The 20,178-nt window shown below is 37.2% G+C and overlaps 1 protein-coding gene across 6 annotated transcripts in view; it reads right to left on the reverse strand.

Moving 5' to 3' along the window:
• Positions 1 to 20,178, reverse strand: part of LOC134539976 (obscurin) — a 570,520-nt gene that overhangs the window by 313,010 nt on the left and 237,332 nt on the right. For all 6 annotated transcript variants that reach the window (XM_063382379.1, XM_063382380.1, XM_063382377.1 and 3 more), the window contains one exon: positions 16,135 to 16,230. In XM_063382379.1, coding sequence (XP_063238449.1) covers positions 16,135 to 16,230 — 96 coding nt within the window. The remainder of the gene's footprint in view (positions 1 to 16,134; positions 16,231 to 20,178) is intronic.

Here is a 20,178-nt window from a genome sequence, read left to right on the forward strand (position 1 = left end):
GGTCTGTAGGCATCGCTCCAATGTCACGCAGACTGTCCCAGTTCCATTTAGACTAGTGGTTCCCAAACTGTATTAGCTGACCATTGCCTCCCCTTACAGGAATACCTCCACGCTCCATCGGTCCACGGTGGAGTAAAAAAAAACCTTATTTATATATTGTATCCCTCCCTTATGTATATATAGGGCCATGCATACTTCGCGAAAAGATTCCCAGACTAGATGAAAGTTAAAACACGGTAGCATCGACTTTGTTTCGTGATTGGGTGAGTTTTTTCCAGGTACAAATCAATTTTTGCAACACCAATCACAGTAATTCATTGCGGAAGCAAACGCGTCCTGAGTGGCTCGGTCAAATAAGGGAACGACTTCTCTCGCAGACGGCAGCCAATCACAAGGAAGGAACCGGTGTATATATATGATTTTTTTTTAAGATACCGAATGATTATTGATAAACAATTTGTGTTCTGAATTGAAAATTGTTGACAAAATATAAGCACTTTGTAGCAAAACAGTGATTTATTTAACAATAACTACTATGTGTTTGCAAAAAATTCGATTTGTTTCGATTTTTCTTTATCTTTCCTGGTGGTTTATTCGATGGTTTCTGATAGTTTTATGGATCGAGCCGCGACCCAGCCGTAACCCTTCCGCGACCCACTAGTGGGTCGATACCCACCCTTTGGGACCCGCTGAATTTTAGACTATTTTACAACAAATTTTACATCAATTGGAAGGTAAACTTGCCTAGTTTTGTTTACAAATGTTCAATACGTGCACTTCTTGTTATACGGCACACATCCAACCTAAAGTTAGATTCTGCCCTCACTTTGGTTAACAAGTCCGGAGTAATGGAAGCAATAGCCTCTTCAATTCTGTATCTAAATTCTGGCGAAACGTAGGCACGAAAAAAAAAATTGGTTGTCTGTAAAGTCGGTTTACGGACGATAGTTTAACGTGACAACTTCATAACAAAACATTGATGAAATGATTGCATACTTTTATGAATAAAATTGAATCATTTTTATTTTAATAATAAAAGAATAAATATTTGTAATTGTACTAGTAATCAGATTTTTAAAATGCAAGAATAATCAACCTTTACTGCCAAAATTGTTGTTGTAATAAGCAATGAAAACCACATTAACTTTTCACTTCACTTTATAAACAGAGGACGAAACAGTTCACGTGTAGATGTAAGTTGTGTGCTGCCGCTGTCTTTCTTCGCCTCGGACGCATAGGTCAATCGAGTGGAAGAGAGATAGATGCGGCGCAAGCGTACAATGAGCGTAACGGGACACAGCGTAACGGAACAATGTGCGCAACGGGACACTTTTTCATGCGTGCAGCCGGCGTTCATCGATTTATTAGACGTTGTCACGTCAAAAAGAGCTCTGTCATATCGACCATTACGACCAATCCAACTTTCAGGGACTTGGACGTTCAACCACTCTCGTTGAAGGAGATGCCAATGGGGAGGGGCTCCACACTGTTGCCAGATAAAGTTCACAGGTTCACCCTCTACTAATTGGTGGGTGAGCCATTCTTTCGCGTTGCAAGCGAGAAAACAACAAAGCAGTACTCGCGCATGCGCTTATCTAAAACTGTTTGAGTTCCTCTTTAATTTTTTCGTTGAACAAACACTCCACAACGCTCACAGTAGATACTATTAAGTTTTATACCTGGAACATTCTTTTATGGACATACTTCACAAGGGCTATCTACACTGCAATTTCTTTTCTTTGGGAAGTTACCAATCCCGAATATAAAAATCGCATTAAGAAGAAAATGGTTATTTAAGAGATGGCCAAAAAGAATTAAGTATCAGTGAGTGATACAGAAAAAAATTCCACAATTTTAAAAAACCTATTCATAGTGTAGCAACATAAACCAGGATGCAGTTACTTTCGTAAACATTAGGTTACATACTAAATGGTGTGACAAATGAAACTTTTTGGTAGTGAAACTACAATGGAACAAAAATAGACGTAATAAAAAGTAATCATACGTTAAAAAATACCTAAGCAAACTGGCATTAAAATAGTTACAATACATATTCTGCTTGCATATTTTTAACGGGCTTGAAAACACAGCGGCAAAGCGAGCCCTCTTTAAGCTAGGGACGTGTTTAAAAACTCGTCACTGGGAAACCTTTCTTAAATAAAATTGAAGCAGTATAATTTTTTATAATAATAATGATGTTGAATAAGCTCAGTAAAGTTAAAGTTTACTTGTAGAAAGTATTTACAGGCTGATTTCAGTCGTTTAAGCAAAAACAAATATACAAACATATACTTAGTGCTATAATATGTGTTTTAAAAACTTTCAAGATAATTTTTTAGTTTAGCCATAGAATTAATTATAACCTCTAAAGTGTGCGAACACTGTATGGTATTAAATGTTGATTAATTTTAATAAGGTAGGTAGTATTTTAATACATTTTCTTGTCGAAAATCAGTTACAAAGCCGGGGTTTAATATTTTTACAAATTTTTTTTATCGGAGTCGTGCTGCTATCTGTGCATGATGGTGGCAAGCAACTTTACGATTCAGGCAGAGAATTCTAGCGGCGGGCGCTGAAAGTACGTGTGCGATTCGAGTTAAGATATTTGTTATGTACTAGGAAAGCGGATATTTTATTGATCAGTATATTTATCACGTTCGGTGTTATTTTAAAGAATGATACTTCAAATTTCGTGTCGGAGTTTCGTATTGTAACTGTATATGCAATATGTAGAGACCTGCAAAATTCGCGGATTCATTCGGTGATAGGCTAGAAGTCAAACACATATACCTCTTAGATAATTTTGCTATTGGCTTACTGTTCATCTGGACGAATCTCAACCAGTTATAAACCCTCAACCAAAGAAGGAGCGAATCACAGAAAAACCAGCTGAGACGACTAACAAGTTAACAACCAATGAACTTGCGTTATTTGCCCAGTGTACAGGAGAATGTGCAGTCTATCCTGAAGGCCATCAAACCGCGAATTTTGCAGGTCTCTAGCAATATGAGACCACATGAATTTGCTCTTTTACCGATGTTAGATGGATGTGCATCACTGGCGAACACTGACAGACTCGCCCACATCCATGATCTTTGCTGCAGAATCCACGATCCCAACAAGGTCAGCCATAGTTAGCAACTTATGAGGAACAAGGCCTGTCTGTTATACATTGCCTGTTGGCGAACGGTCTTACCTATACCGTATAGACGCCAAGTTGGTGGTGGTAGTACGGGAAGAATCCATGAAAGATTGAATGGAGTCCCGTTGAGGTTTCTTCCAAGGCCCTGGATTCTGATTGGGTAGGACTCGTACTTAGTGGTGGTGCTCCGATCGCTTGGAGCAGACTCTAAGGGTTCCCTAGCCTGATGCGGAGTCGACGTGGTGAGCGACGACACAGCTCCGGTACGAGCCTGGACAGCTAGCAGAGGTGGGATAGGCCTCCACCGGACCGCGGGTTCCCTGGGTGACTGAGGCGTCCCGGCGTGATGTGGGAGATCGGGGAAGGCGCCAGCAGTGCTGATAACGTCTCAGAGCTTAGGATACAGCCAACTGTCTGGTCAGCTGAGTGAGGCAGGGGGTGACGGTGGTGTCTATATTGAGATGGGTAGCCTCAGCCCCTGGACATAGCTGGATCTCCAACACCTCTCCTGTTTCGCGTATACGGCGTATCTGTATCCACGCCCGTGCGGGCCCCAGGCCGGTAAGGCCTTACGGCTGAGAGGGCTGGGTTACCAAACCAAAATAGGGAGCAATCCCTTATGCAGTTTCTGTATACATTGTCTGTCTACATGTCTGTAGACAGTCCCTTTGCAAGTCCATAGAAAATCACTCAACTTTGTACGCTGGTATTTTTTTTTTCAGTGTGCTCTGTAGCCAGATATACCCAGAAAGCACACATGTTTTAGACACAACCTTATAATATGAAGAAAATATTATAGAATTTCTAAGAATTTTATTTAAAAAGGAAAAATTTTAAATGAGAATATTAAAATACATTTTCTTGTATTTCATCACTAGCATCATCTGATCATATTCAATTCTTACTTCTAAGGAAACGTAACTTAAAGACACCATAGCTTCTAACATGTTTTCTCATAAAATTTATATATATATTTTTTCTGTTTGGTCATATGACATGATAAACTAAATGACATTTTATTAAAAGTGATCGACTACAGAAAAACGTTTAATCTGCGAAATAATAATTGGTGTTTAGAATAGATTTTTTTTTCAGAATGCCTGCAACTGTAATAATTAGAGCCAAGATTTTATGGTGTTATGAAAAAGGACTTTTCGTCATTAAGAATTGTGGATTTCGTCTTTATCGTCATAAAAAATTAAAACACATGTAATAACATGTACACACCTAGCAGAGCTGCCTTGATCAAATGCTTAAATAATTCGTGGTTAGAGACTTAAAATATGCATATTAAACAATACTATGTTGAGAGTACATAAAAAATTAACAACTAAAATATTCAGTATTCTTATGCAGGTAAGTACTGTTCCTGAGTTCAGGAGAGAGTCTAAATTAATTAAAATATAAACTACAGTTAAACTTTTGTTCTATAAATGCAATATAATTAAGCTCAAGAAAAAGCCACCATTGTCAGCAGTCCAGCATTCTCTGGTTTTAGAGATCTTCTTCTGTCACTTACAACTACAGAATACTTAGAAAAAGATCTTTCTGAGTCCACATTCGTTGCAGGTATCCATATTAACTTTAAAGCAGCAGCTGCAAATTCAGGATAATCCGCTTTCATTTTACATAGTATGTCCACCATGTCTATATAGTTCACATGCGGTTTCTTCTGCTCTTGGGAAACCAGGTTTTGGAGTGTTATGTAGCCTGTTGCTACAGAGGTCTTCTGCACCTTGCAAAGGAAAGGTAGGTTCCCAATATGTTTCTGGAATTCTTTTTCCTCCACACGAATGTTTCCTACATTTTGAGGATTCATTAGAGCGCTGATTCCCAGAAATAGTTGACGAGATGGATCAGTGTTCACCAGATCAATCAGTTTTATAAGACTGAGTTTAGCTGTGTTCTTGAACTGCTCTTTAAGGGCTGCAGAGTTGACAGTTTTCATTTCAGCCAAAATGTCTTCAACATTTTCAGGAAATATTCCCTTAGCCAAGACATCAAGAGTAGTTTGCAGTTTACTCAATTTTGTGCACAACTGATGAGCAGTAGGATACTTTGTTCCTTCAAGAAAATTAATTAGCTCTACAAAGGTGTTACAGTTTTGAGCCACAAATGTAAGAGTGGCCTCAAGACATTGTAACTCTTCCTTCTGGAGTCTCTTGATATATTTAACACCAGAGTTATCTTCGCTAAGCTGCTCAAAGAATTCCACAATGTCGTGCAGATGGAGTGCGAGGTATGATACAGATTCAAACCATGTGTTCCAACGTGTAACAACTGGCATGGGGAATAACTTGACGAGAGCCTTGTTTTCTCCATGTTTCTGGAGAAGAAATTGAAGGTATGCATGCCTCCTCTTTCTGGTGTTAAGAAAGGCCATCTTTACCTTACAAACGAAGAGGTTCAGTTCTTCCAAGTTGTTTTGCCAGATCTGCCCAACAATGTTTACTTTATGGGCCCAACATTGTATGTGGTACATGTGGTCACCAAATACACCTTCAAGGGTGCCAGCAGATTTTGTCATGTACCTGGCACTATCTGTAACATACGCAATTATGTTTTCTTCCTTGACTTCATATTTGGAGCATACATCAATCACTGCCCGAGAACAACAAACAGCATTTGCTGCATCAAGGACACAAGAAGCCCCTAAGATAACATCTTGTTCAGCACCTGGTTTCAGAATTTTAAACAAGATGTTGAAAACACAATTATTACTCTTGTCAGTGGTTTCATCTGCGAGTATGACCACATCTTGCCCCAAGAGCTGCTGCTTGATTTCCACTTCTTTTTTCTCTCTAAGTAGGGGAATGTACTTTTTCCTCATCCAATCCGCTGTTGGAAGATCACCAGCACCACTTACATGCTTCTGCATCCATGCAGTCAACTTGCTGTTGTCAAGTTTCTCAAGAGGAATACCTGCAGCTACAAAGGCTTCAACAGTTTCGAGAACAAAATCTTCCTTTTGTTTTTTTGCGCATATTTGCGCCACTCCTGCTTCTGGGATAGAAAGCTGTCGTTTCAAAGTGCATGGGGATCGTTTAGCTTTTACATGTTTGTCGCTAATTATGTGCTTGTTTACCGTGTCCTTACGTTCATGCTCCAAACGGCAATTACAATATTTACAGAAAAGTATTTTTCCGTCACTGACATATAATCCCTCATTCTTAAACTCGTCAGCACGTGATGCCGCAGTAGCTTTATTTTTCGGCATGATTAAGAAATTTAGCTTTCATTTATGCACGTCATTTGTAAACAAAGCCCGGAGGTACCAAAAACTAGTTTTTACTGAAGTTGTAGCGAAAAAATAAACCGCGGGAAGCCTACTTTTTACAGGCGAGAGAGCCTTATACACGAAGTAAAAGGTTAGGTTATGTCAGGTCAGTGAAATAAATGTTTTTATTTATTTTCCGGAAGGGTTGGGTAGGTAAGCGTTATTTAAAATATTTAATGATCGTAAAATAAATAAATCCTTGCAATATTGTGCTTTTTCATTAGCGATCTGAAAACTTCGATTATGTTACGATTTTGGCTCTCTCGCCTGTGAAGTGTGAAATGAAAATGAAGGCTTGACGGTAAACTGCTTATTCAACAAGCACACAAAATTGCGTTACAGTGAAATTTCATTAAATATCAAGTGATCATTAAATATCAATATTCGCTTTCATTTTATTTTCATACGTATTTATTTAATGAATGCAGTTTTTGTTCACGTGTATTTTTCAAAGGATACAGCAAACAAGGCGCTGAGATTTTTCACGTTGTTGTGTTTGTTAACTTATTAATTTTAGTTTACGATCGTCAGTTGTTAATATTGCGTGATCTCTAGTGGCTAGATGAGTTTTAAAAACCCTAACCTAACTCCGATAACGATCTTTTTTTTGTTCGTGAAATCGTCAATTTTTGTGATATATTGTAATTTTTTAAGATGAATAATTAACGTATTAAATAACCACCACACTGCAGTTGGATGACGACCATTTCTTCTACAAACAGATACGGAATTTTTGTCAATCAACCAATAGTCGGTAGTTAACGATTTAAATCAATATTGAGGTGTTTATTTGTGGTTAGAAAACATTTCGCATTTTTCGCGGTTTGGGATGAATTTCGCGTGAAAATTCGCAATTTCGCATAAAACCATATAATCTTGGCTCTAGTAATAATACTATCAATAAACACTGTTATTAAGGTCTAAGAAAAATCATCAAATAGTAATATTAAAATGTACTTAAACTTATTAAAATTATTGAAGATATACCAAATAATAATTTAATGTTTTCAAGCAGGGTAATATCAAACTGTGAACAGTGGTGACATTTGCTCTGTACTTGCAGTCTAAGCGTTAGACATAGTTCCTTACACTATTATTTCTAATTGAATAGCAGTTTTATAAACGAAACATGTTTCCTGTAGCTTGAAATGAACGCTTCGAAGGTATTGCATGGTATACATTGCCCCCGCATGTGTATCCTGTTTACAGGTTAAGAAAATTCTGTAATCCGCCTCCAATATAGCTGCTAGCGTTCAGAATTTTTTTTCCAGGTACATTCATACTGTTGACCCTGTCCGCCAGCTTGTATTATTGCACATTAAATATTTTTTTTTTGAAATGAAGAACAAATTTCATGTTAAATTACAGATATTTGTACATTCGTGCATGTACATGAAAACCACCGAATAACTACTAAACAGTGTTCACAATAAGACTGGGTTCGGGTTCTTAGCCGAGCATTGTGTTATCCCAGTACCTCCAATAGTCAGGGGCGTAGCCAAGGGGGGGTTTTAAGGGTTCAAACCCCCCCCCCCTCCTTAGCACCAAATCTTTAATTAATTTCTTATTCATCACTCAAACAAATTTCATATTAAAATTAATAAAAATTTTACCATTACAATATTTAAATTTAAGTACCGAAAACTGCTTAAATAGCACTATTTTACACCTTCAAATCCAAATTTTCCCGGGGGAGGACCCCCGGACCACCCGCTTTAATACGCCACTGCCAATAGTTAAAGTTATTTGTGAACGTTCCCTGAATAACCTTCCAGTATAAACTGCACGCATAAATAAGATACACCAAAATAATGTCCAATTATTGAAAATTCAATTATAAATTCCATGGTTTTTAAAATTTTGCTTGAATGAAATTTTAATCAAATATGAAATTATACTCTTATTATCGTACAACATGCATTATTTCGAAAAACGTATTTCATATTATGCAAAAAAAACATATAGGCCTACAAATTGATAATATCTTTCTTGCAGGTATTACAAAATATCTCTTGGCAACTGGTTTCCAAAAGAACGTCTTGTAAACGCACAGAATTTTTTTTCCCTGTGCAGTGCCGGCGCTTTTTTTAAATTTAGTTCTCTCAGAGTTGAACCACTATCGGTTTCCAATCCAGCGCGGTGTTTCCTGTTTCCTGGCCGGTTGCTTTTCACATTTTATTTCTTCACATTTGGCATTTACGTTCACAGTTCATTTGCGATCGATAATTTGGCCGATTCGCTAATCCGGCATTAATAAAAGTAGCGAATTTTTACAAAAGTTTCCTTTGGGAACCAGTTGCCAAAAAAAAATATTGTAACTTTGTACAACACATGCCTATGATTATTTTTGCACATATTAAATACGTTATTTAGAGACCTGTAAAATTCGCGGATTCATTTCGTGATATGCTACAATTCAAATAATTATACCTTAGCGCTGCTTCTACCACTGGTTCACTGTTACTCTGGATTAATGAGGGCCATTTTGAGACCCTCGCTCAAAGAAGTGCCGAATCACAGACACTCGGTCGAGACGACTCACAAGTCAGCAACCAATGAACAGGTGGCATTTGCCCGTGTGTGTAGAGTGTAGTAGAGTCTATCCTGGAGGCCATTGAATCCGCGAATTTTGCAGGTCTCTAGTTATTAGAGATAATACTGAGTATGTCTTACGAAAATTAGGTTATAATATTATATTTTGATCGATGTTCCATTCAAGTATACATTTTTAAACCATGGAAAGATAATCAAATAGTAAATAGTTGGACATTTTGTTTTGTTATGTTTATCAGTGTGTGCATTTAATACTGGAAAGTTATTCACAGAACTAGTGGAAGTATTGAGACAAGAAAAAATCTGACATTCCCGGGTAAAAATCTAAGCCCAGTATTACTGCGAACACTATTTTGTAGTGATATAATTGTTTTCGTTAAATGTACAAATTTACAATCATCTGTAAGTTTACATACATCTTTATGTTCCATTTTCAAAAAAAAAAAAAAGCAACAACGCATAGCAGTCTCCTAACATCACGCCAGATAAAAAAAACCTAGGTAGATTTTTCTCGGCAGGCCATACAGGCCTAACTCATAACAAATTTCATTGAATTGTTCTGGCAATGTGGAATGTCTGAAATTAATAGTAATGGTTGCTACAAATAGTTTTCCCTGTGAGATAATTGGTGTTCAGTTTTGATTTTATATGTTGGGGTGTAATAATATCAGCAAGCACTACGTTATGGTATTTGAAAATCTCCTTATGTGAGTTCTCCGTCTTAATGAAGTAAAATTTTCCATCATAAAAACTGATTAAATCTACATGGCGTCTTTAGAGTCCTTTTAACGACTGCAAAATAAAAAACCTCAAATTCATAATTTACTAGTTGTAAATAGCAATCCATACACATACAACTCCAGCACATAATTTGGTTTTAAAACTATTTTTGTTAAATTGCTTGGAGTTTATTTATGCATCAAAAACCTTAAACCCTAAGGTGCGAATGCGTTAATTAATGAGTGAAGGTGATGCAGACAAAATAAATTTTTATCTGCAATTTTTCCACATGTTAGTTTTGCGTGATTTTACGAGGAATACCCTAGGGACAGGAAAAATTCGCGGGTTCAATGACCTGTAGGATGAACTCCATAGTCCTACGTACACTCGGTCAAATGCCACCCACTCATTGGCTGCTGTCTTGTGAGACGTTCCAGCGTAGCAGCCTGTGATTCGATAAAGCTTAGGTGGGGTGTTTCTCATTGGCCCAGAGTCATCCAGGTGAGTTGTGAGCCAATAGAAGAGGCATCACTGAGGTATAACGATTTGTATTTTAGCCTATCGCGAAATTAATTCGCGAATTTTTCCGGTCTCTACGAATACGTGCTACCGTGCTTGACTGCATAGGTCACGATCGTCCATAACCAAGAACGATAGGCATTCAAACAGACAATATTGCCTGTGGGGAAGAAACAGACCGCACTGAATAGTGAATTATTGTTTGATTTGTGCCTGTCTCAAACGCGAACGTGACTTAACGTTGATGCACAAGGTTGTCATCATAACTGACTGAAATGTGAGTTACGTGAAAATTACTACCATAAAGAGAACTTAGAAATTCACCAAGCTTACGCAACTATTTAAACAAAATGACTAATAATTTGGCTGCATATATAGTTTTTTTTCTCGATTGATTTATTAAGAAATATAGCTAGGTTCATACATTTTATAATTTTATAATTTCCAAACTTATTTTGGGAAATTAAAAAAGACAAATGCTTTTAACTACTTTGTTATACGTATGCATGATAATGAAAAAAAATAATAGTAGTCTGTAATTGAGGAAGTAAAATACACTCCTGTTTGACATTTACTTCACAGTAGTGTTCAGGTAAGTCTAGCCAAGGACCTAATATGTTTCGCTTCTGTTGTGTTAAAAAAAATGGCAATATCAACACCAGATATTTAGGTTTTGCAAATATCACATGCATACATGATACCAGTACACTCGTTAAGTTATAGTTTTGTATTTGTGTAAGAATATATGCCTACGTACTAAATGTAGAGATAACACAGTAACTATTATAATGAGAATGTATTGCATGCGTGATACTGTTTAACTAGTTCAGCAAATTTCTTTAAAATGATATTAAATGCTTAGCAGAAAATAATTGCGTATTGCTTGCTGCCCTTATCAAAAGTAATACAGATTTATGTTAAGTCATGACGTGCCAGAGAACAATGCCTGACATTGTCCACATTGGATCTTTCAATTTATGTTTTCAGTCAACTATTCGTGAATAATAGAAGAACATCAGAAAAAATACATATAAAATAATATTTCCTTAATTATCACGGCATCCTAAATATGAAAAATTAAGTTAGAATTGAACGACAGTGAATGTGAAATATTATTACAACTTACCTTTAAAACCTGATGAGAATATTTAATTTGTAAGAGTCAAACTTTTTTTATATCAAACATTTTAGTATTAAATATATTTTAAATAATATTTTGATACAAGACATATGCTTCATGTGTTTTAATTTGTGCCTAAGTGTGATGTAGGAAAATTTTTCAGTTGGGGGGTAGCCAGAACTCGTTTTGTTACAATAAAATATAAAGGGCATATCTAAGAATTTCGTTTAAGTAGGTTAAGAAGAAGTTAAAATAATTTGTATTAATCAACGCAATTTATTTTGTTCTTTTAAAGTTTAAAAACGTGAAATATTTTGTACATTTTTTTTTTTTTTTAGAAATTTTCATAGAGTATTTGTGTATTATTTAGTATAGGTCCTTTTTAATGCACTAATACTAAAATATATTACATCACACGAGAGATTCTTTGAGTACTAGTTGGCCATTTTGTTAAAAACCAGGGTTATTTTTGCTATTTTGTTTCCGGAGAAAGCTAACGTTAAACGACCAAAATGTCCCACATCGCAACGAAAATTAGAATTTAATGTTTTTAATATCTGCAGTTACTCAACCGAAATCAAGTTACCAAGCGCTTACCGACTGGAGAATGAACGTAACAATCACTGAATAACTAAATAAAATAATAACTGTAGCAATCTCAATAACAGCTGGTGCTAGACCACGTTTGGACCAAAATTAAAACAGTTTTTTTTTATCCTTGAAAAAAAAATTCCAGTGTGAATATTGAAGTGATCATGATCATGGTTTCGTATTTTATTTTCTTACCTTTCCTTTCGTGTTGCCATTTGAACAAGGCACTTTGTAAGCCACATATCTCAGCAAGGTAGCAGTACAACTGTGCCTGACAGCCAAGCGAGCCAAGTCCAAATTTAGCGTATTTTGTTTCATTGCAGATTACGTCTCAGAAATTCGTTTGCTATCAAACCAAACAATCAAAAACTTTACTAAGTAATTTTAGCGAGAATTATAACAAGCTTCGTCAAAATATTTAGTTGAGCCAGACAAATTTTATATATCTGTAGCTTTGGGGAAAGTTGTTCTTCATCTGGACTGAGTAGTAAGCTCTTTCTTGTCCTCCACAGGCATACGGTAGTAAGAGACAATATTCGTGAAAGAGCAGTATTTTTCACGCTGTTGAAACGTTGGACGATTTTGATTAAGGCTCGATGAGTTATCTGGTACAAATTTAAGAACTATATTATTTTTCAAAGGGGGTCAGGGAGTAATCTAAAAATGCCTGATTGGTTCTAACAGTTTTTGGACTATAAAAAATTTCTAAAAAAAAATTCAGTATCATTAAAGCATAGTAAATAATTAAGGGATACCTGAAGTTAATGGTGACAAGCTGCTACAAATAGTTTTTTCCTTGTGAAGTCATTGACGTTTGGTATTGATTAGTGCTGTAATAAATGTAAACTTTTAGGCATTCGCGAATGTTTTGAAATCCTGTGTTGGTAGGAATTGTTGGCGCGACTGTCGCTCGCCCTAGCGTCGCCCGCCGGAACTACCGTGGAGCCACCACGTTTATAATTGTTTCCACCTTATTCAGTGAAGTTGAATACTTACAACAGTCAAAGTAAAAAAAAAGGTTTAAGTATTGGCATAACACACAGATTAGAGACAGTTACAGATGGAGCATAAACACAGTTTGTAGGTATCTCTGCTGAAGCCAGGGGACGTAAGGGGGAAGCAGGTTACCGCCATATTGTTCCGTGAAGAATATCGCATTTTCTCTTAAGTGATGTATGTATGGGGGTGGAAAAGTGCATTAATATTAAACAAATAAAGACTGTTGACTCGATAAAAATGATTGTGTACAAGAGTATGTCGTAAACTACATTTCTATATACTATATAAACAAATGGCTGCCATCTTCTTACGTGAACAAACTGGCCACAGTGCTCAAAGCTTATGCTCCATCTGTAACTTTCTCTAATCTCTGGCATAACAGTTTAAAAGAAAGGTTTTCTTTGTTTAAATTAATATGTTTTAGTTTCTGCAAAGAATATAATTATTTAAAACACTAAAATTCAAAATAATGTGTAAATAAAAACGAATAATTAAAAAAAAATTATTTTTATGAAATTATATTTATATTTTTTGGTTTTCAATTTTTTTTTATAATTTATAATAGTGTGTAAAGCTTTATTGCCTGTTACGGTACCAAATGTTAAACTAAAGGCTCATAAAATATATAATTGCAAAATTACCTTAGTGAAAAACCTAAGTTATTTTTTTATAAAATAGGGTAGCTTGTCTAAAAAATGCTACGAAATTAATATTTTTTAGTATTATTATCACATTTAAAAATATTTTTTGTTTGTTTTTATATTCATACTTTCAAAATATTTGCGTGCATTTTGCGAATGTGAATGCAATTGTCAAGAAATATTCGAATATTCGCGAAAGTGAATGCGAATATTGTTACATCCCTAATAGCGACCAGTAGCGGATCCAGAGGGGGGGCTAAGGGGCTCAAGCCCCCTCCAAAAGCATCTGGGTCCACTATTGTTTTAGGTTTGCCTTGATAAAGCCTAGCTTCAGCTGGGTCAAGCCCCTCCAAAACCAAAATCCTGGATCCACCACTGGTAGTGACTTTATTTTTGGAACGAGTATTCTGTTAACGTACCCTAGGTCATATTCTTTAAAGGTCAGCTGTCCAGTGTAAGTTAGTTGGAAAACGATCCAAAAGTAAAACAGCAAGTACATTATCAAAACAGATTATACATTTAGAGGGTAATATACTATATTAGGATGCGTCTATATATTCGTACTTTTGTTATATATAATAATTTGGTAACTTAACTATTGTTGATTGTTTTAAAACGGTTTAACAATAGTTTATTTACTGGTTTTGAGAAACTTCAAGGCCAGTTGATATTTCAATCCCTTCATGAACATATAGTAGACGTGTAATCGTGTGGTACACTTAGAGTTAAATTTTTAAATAACATTCATAAATAAATAAATAAGAGTCTTTGTTTATCGGAAAGCCTAGAAACCTGAGATTTTTGATATACAAACATTTTTATTTATAAACGATGCCCTAAAAGAATAAAGAGTTTTTACGACAGAGTTTACACACAAACGGCAAATGGTTAATTCAAAATTGTACAACACACCAATTCATACTTACTTACTAACTTCGAACATGAACTCAAAATAAGATAATAATGGAACATCAACAAAAATTTCCATTACTTGTCAAGTCCACAGTAAACACACTCTTCTTCCTTCCACGTGCGAGTTTACATTGTTTATAACGGAAGTCTAAATGCGGCAAAGGTTTGGTTCGTAAATTTATTGTAACTTCTAACAGTGTGTGATGTTGAAATAATAGTGTATAGTTAATCTTAGTAGATAATGTAATTTTCAAAAAAGTATTCAATTGAAGAAGTCAAAAATAACCTAATTTGCTTAGAGTTACGGGCAATGAACGAATACGGTGTATACCAGCGGAAAATTTTCTTGATGGGGGTGTATTTTCCCGTATTATTCTGGCCATTGCACTGTTTTCATAGGAAATATATTAAAAATGATGAGCTTTTGTCAAAAACAAACTGCAGTCAAAAAATTAAAATTTTTCAGGAGAAGCAACAAACAAAAAAAAAGTTCCTCCTTTGCTGGATATAAATAGTTTTTGCCAAAACAAATTTGACTTGGTGAGATAAAAATGAAAAGATTGTTCTTTATTGATTGATTGTTGACGCAGGAAAGCAGTTGAAAACCAAATAATTACCAATACTAAGGACAACAGTCTTTTATGCTTGCAATACTGTGGAAATTGGTGGCTGTTGGTGATCGCGTCATATTTTAGAGCCTTGTGCCATACAGACTGTGTTTAAAATTTTTCTACCAGGGTTCACCACAGAAATGTCAAAAAAGGGGGTTGTCTGTAAAGTCTGTTTACGGACGATAATTTTACGTGATGACGTCATAAGAAAACATTGAAGAAAAATTGCATACTTTTTAACTTTCAAATATTATTTACAGTTTCTTTTTGCAAATTTAACTTAAATAATTTGTTTAAATATAATAAAGAACAATTAGTTAAAAAGTCCGCCTTAACCTGTTCGATATTATAGAAGATTTTTATCACACGGTAGTTGACCGGTTCTTGCACGCTCGGCTCAGGCGAAACGTAAGAATTTTTCGTGCGTGCAGCCGGCGTTCATCGATTTATAAGACGTTATCACGTCAAAAACAAATGAATAATTTTTGGGACTACGGTGGTTTTTGCCAGTAGCGCCAGGTGGATAACTTGCAGGGCTGACCAGGATGGGGGATCCTTCTTTTCACAGACGAGAGAGCCAAACACCCGATCGTGCATCTTCGGTTGTTTTTTCATTGTAAATAAATATGGCGGTCTTGATAAAAGGATACTAATGGTCAATTAGGTTAGGTTAGCTACATCATAAACAATTTAAAACATTTTGGACGGTTGATTTGGTTAGGATAGCTACATTAAAGATATTGTGAAATCATGTAAACGGTTTCCTAGCGCTGGATAGCTACATATTAAAAAGTTATTTGCTAAGCAAACATAAAATGATTTTACAGTATTTTTAATGTAGCTATACTTACATAATATAACCAACCATCCACGATGTTTTAAAGTATTTATAATGTAGCTAACTTATCCTAATCGACCGCAAAATTTAACGCCACACCAGTTTATACAATGAGATAGAACGGGGGGAAAAAAAAAGCGAGCATGAACTTCGGGGAACTTGGTCTGTGGGAAGAAGGCAGGGTCGGCCAGCTGGGCGGGCGACGACTCACCTCGAAGTAGTCCCGCACCGCCTCGTCCTCGTTCAGCAGCGCCTGCGCCGCCGGCTCGTCCCGGCAGTAGGCCACGTGCTGGTCCAAGTCCCGCTCCTGCCAACACACGGGGCACACGGGCTGGTCACTGTCAGGAGACACGCGCGGACCGCCGGCCCCGACGCACCGTCCAGCGGGAAGCACGCGGATCACCTGGTTTCTTTCTTCCGGTGCATAAGCCGCGTGATTACTAGAGACCGGAAAAATTCGCGAATTCATTTCGCGATAGGCTAATATACAAATAGTTATACCTCAGTGCTGCCTCTGCTATTGGCTCACAACTCACCTGGATCACTCTGGGCCAATCAGAAACACCCGGCCAAAACTGTATCGAATCACAGGCTGCTGCTACGTTGGGACGTCTCAAAACACAGCAGCCAATGAGTGGGTGACATTTGACCCAGTGTACGTAGAACTATGGAGTTCATCATGCTGGTCATTGACCCCGCGAATTTTTCGGGTCCCTAGTAATTACTAGAGACCGGGAAAATTCGCGGGTTCAATGACCTTCAGGATGGACTCCAACATCCTCTACACACTCGGGCAAATGCCACCTGTACATTGGCTGCTGACTTGTGAATCGTCTCGACTGGGTGGCCTGTGATTCGGCACTTATATGAGTGAGGGTCTCTATCCTCCAGATTAACAGTGAACCAATGGCAGAAGCAGCACGAAGGTATAATTATTTGAATTTTAGCATAACACGAAATTAACCCGCGAATTTTTCAGGTCTCTAGTAATTACCTGTTCTTGTGAAACCGACGGCATCTTCACCGTCTTTAACCACGAACTCGATGGAGGTTGTGCCATCGTCCACGGGAACCCTGACGTCAGCGACGACGGAGAAGGAGCTGATCCCGTTGGCAACGACGACGTCAACACTGGAGGAGACTTCAACAGTCGCGGTACCACCAGCAGAAGAGAGCTTAATGCCGGTAGTGCTGGCTGCGCTACTTCAACTATTATTAATGTTCGCAGGCTTTCACGGCCATTGTCCGAAGCAGCTTTGCTTCTGGGTTGTTGCCGTGTCCTCGGCGAATGATTCACCACGTATCGGTCGACATTGCATGTCGCCATCATCAGGGAGTAGTTACCTACCAACCCAGAAGCCAAGCTACTTTAACTATTATTATTTAATACTTTCTTATTTAATTTGGGCTGGCTGGCAGCCAGGCGGGAAACGACAAAAAAAAAAAACCAGTGCCAACCAAATGGAAATGCGTACAACAAAGTCCAAGCCCACAATTTCTACTCTATCCAACTCTTCTTCCAGAACCATCCTTCTGTTTCCCGTAACCAACCTGCTTGATATTAATGCATGTAATTTTTGCATCCCACATGTAAGTGCCCAGGGTTTTCCCTGTGTCTATGCAGGTTTTACCTGGGCCCAACTTATATAGTTTATAGTTTAGGATAGTCTGCAGTGTGCTGAGGCGCACTGCTTCCGTCACATCTTATTAATTACGTGATGTTTTTTTTTGTTTTCTTTCACCTGTGAGTGCGCCGTCCCTTGAGCGGAGTATTGCCCCTCCTTTTCTCCTTCCAGTGTTGACGTCAACGTGTCCCCTCTCTAGGCGCTTGTGGTGCGCGGAAGGATTTTGCTTGTCGCTTGTAACTATGCATGTGTGTGTTCTTACGCCGGACTAATTTCCTTAGAGTATAAAGGGGCTGGGCGCGCTCGCCTCGTTCTTAGATAGTACATAATTCTAGTGCGAATAGTTTGTCGCGGGTGGTGCGTCCGGTCACCGGTCATGGGTGGGTGAGTGTTGGTGTGTAGTGGCTTGAATTCCCCTTCGCTTACGTTTGGCCGCCACGTTCAAAATTCTAAATTTTTTCTTTTTTCATTTATACTAGTTCTTGTCCTCGGCGCCGCCCATGGCCGGGAATCCGGCCCGCTCCCGTCTTAGGAGGATATGTACATTTTGCACTATCGGGTTTCCTTCTGTTGCGTCTCTCGTATACTTAACGTAGAACGTACCTCGCTTCCTTATATTGTCTGCTTAGGCTCACTATGAAAATATGCGCGATGCGCCCAACCCCTGCAGAAACACTGTTCCAATATATACGTTGTTATAAGTAATTAAAGACACGTTTCTGTGACACTAGTAATATTTACGTATGTAATTTTAAAGTCTGTAACACTGTTGTATAACCGAACTAAATTATACGCCCCACACGCGCGTGTACGAACTTAGGAGTAGAATTAAGTATTCAATGTTAATCTTAAGGTAGTACTGTTTGACATATAAGACTTCTCGCCCGTGTAGCGAACACATATTGTAAGAGACACGGTTTGACGACTACGGTCACGCTATACTCTATATTGTACTGTTTAGCTTAACGTGTTGTAAACTTTTGTATTCATGGAATACTTATGTATATCTTAATTTTGATGAGTTGGGATCTATTAAAAAGATTCTTGAAATCTTTCTTGTATATGAGTAGACTAGTGGTCATCCCTTATTGCAAAGTTACCCTTACACCAAGATATACTCTATTTATGCTGATTGATAGCCGTATGCTCCTCCCCTGCAGGTTGGAAAATATCACGACTATATGGGAGGGGTCTGGGATACTTGCTTTAGTAAACGTACATCGTGGTATGTTTCAAGTCAGTGAGGGGAGTTAGTCATGGCGCCAATCGCAGCCATGGCTGGCCAATCCCCCTCCTAGCACATGATGCATGCTACTCCTCCTGCATGCTTAGAGAGTATTGGCTTCGACCTGAGACGCACTTAGTCTCCCTCCCTAACCCGGAACCCTCCCAAATACATTTAGTTTTAGTTAGGTTAGGAAAGAAATCGCAAGAGGAGTCGGACAAAACACACTAGACACTTATTAGCGGACAGCTCTACACTGACAACATAGGCGAGAGTGCGAAATGAAACCCATAGGCGAGAGGTGCGATTTCAAAATTTCTTATGTATAAATTGTTAAATTGTTGATTAATTGATTTTGTATCAACAATGAATAACGTTTTTAAGAAATTTTAGTCACAGGAAATTTTTCCTATAAATCTGTATAGTTATTTAATAATTAATAAGTTTCGGTAGGAGAAAGTAATTCTTATTTTCGTTGTCTAAATGTTGGTACCAAGTGTGTTAAAACAGATCGATCGTTCTAACTGGGCGTACTGTCTGCCATCTGTTGCACTGCCCGCGACAAAAATCTTGAAGCTCTCTGATACTAAGGCCCTGCCAGACTGTAAAATTTCGTCTCGAAATAAATTTGACAGTAGAATTTGAAGAATATTAATTGGAAAACCAATAGCTTCCAATTTTCTCCATTAAAACCATTGGGATAAATAACCTGAATATGTTTTAAAACATGTCACATTATCAAAGTTTATTTTTGCACTTAGCTAGCCTACAATTTTTCAATTTTAAATCTTATTTTGAAATTTAAATAATGAACTACCGTGTTGAATGCAAATTTTAAATTTATTTTTTAATGATTTTTTTCACATTTATGAAATTCTAAAACAGCTATAAATTTAACTCACAAGAGATACTTGTGACATAATAACAATAATTCTCTAGGATTTTTAAAAGTAATATGCTTTTTATATATAAAGTTGTTTCATATGAAACATTCATTATAAATTATTTTAGTTATTTCACACTTATAAACTCTTAAGTTCCCATCGAGCTCTTCGTTGATTAAAAATATCATTGCAAATTATATTTAAAATAAAATTGCAGCGTGTACTTATAAAGATCGTAAGCTTTCGCTGCCATTGCCTGAAGAAGCTTGACTTCTGGGTTGTAGCCGCGTCCAAGATGAATATATCACAGAATTTTCGGTCTACTTTGCAGTCGCCATCATCAGGGTGGAGTTACCTACTGGTTATTACAAGTTCTTCTACGCTTTCATACTCTCGCCTGATAGGGGAGTGTTTCCTGATTGGCTGCAGCCATGGGCCAATGTACTTATGTACATATGTACCCGCGTTAGAAGTTATACTCATTTGGCATAATCAAACGCTAAATTTAATTTCCCATTCAA

This window comes from Bacillus rossius, chromosome 16, assembly GCF_032445375.1.
Source record: "Bacillus rossius redtenbacheri isolate Brsri chromosome 16, Brsri_v3, whole genome shotgun sequence".
NCBI lineage: Eukaryota > Metazoa > Arthropoda > Insecta > Phasmatodea > Bacillidae > Bacillus > Bacillus rossius.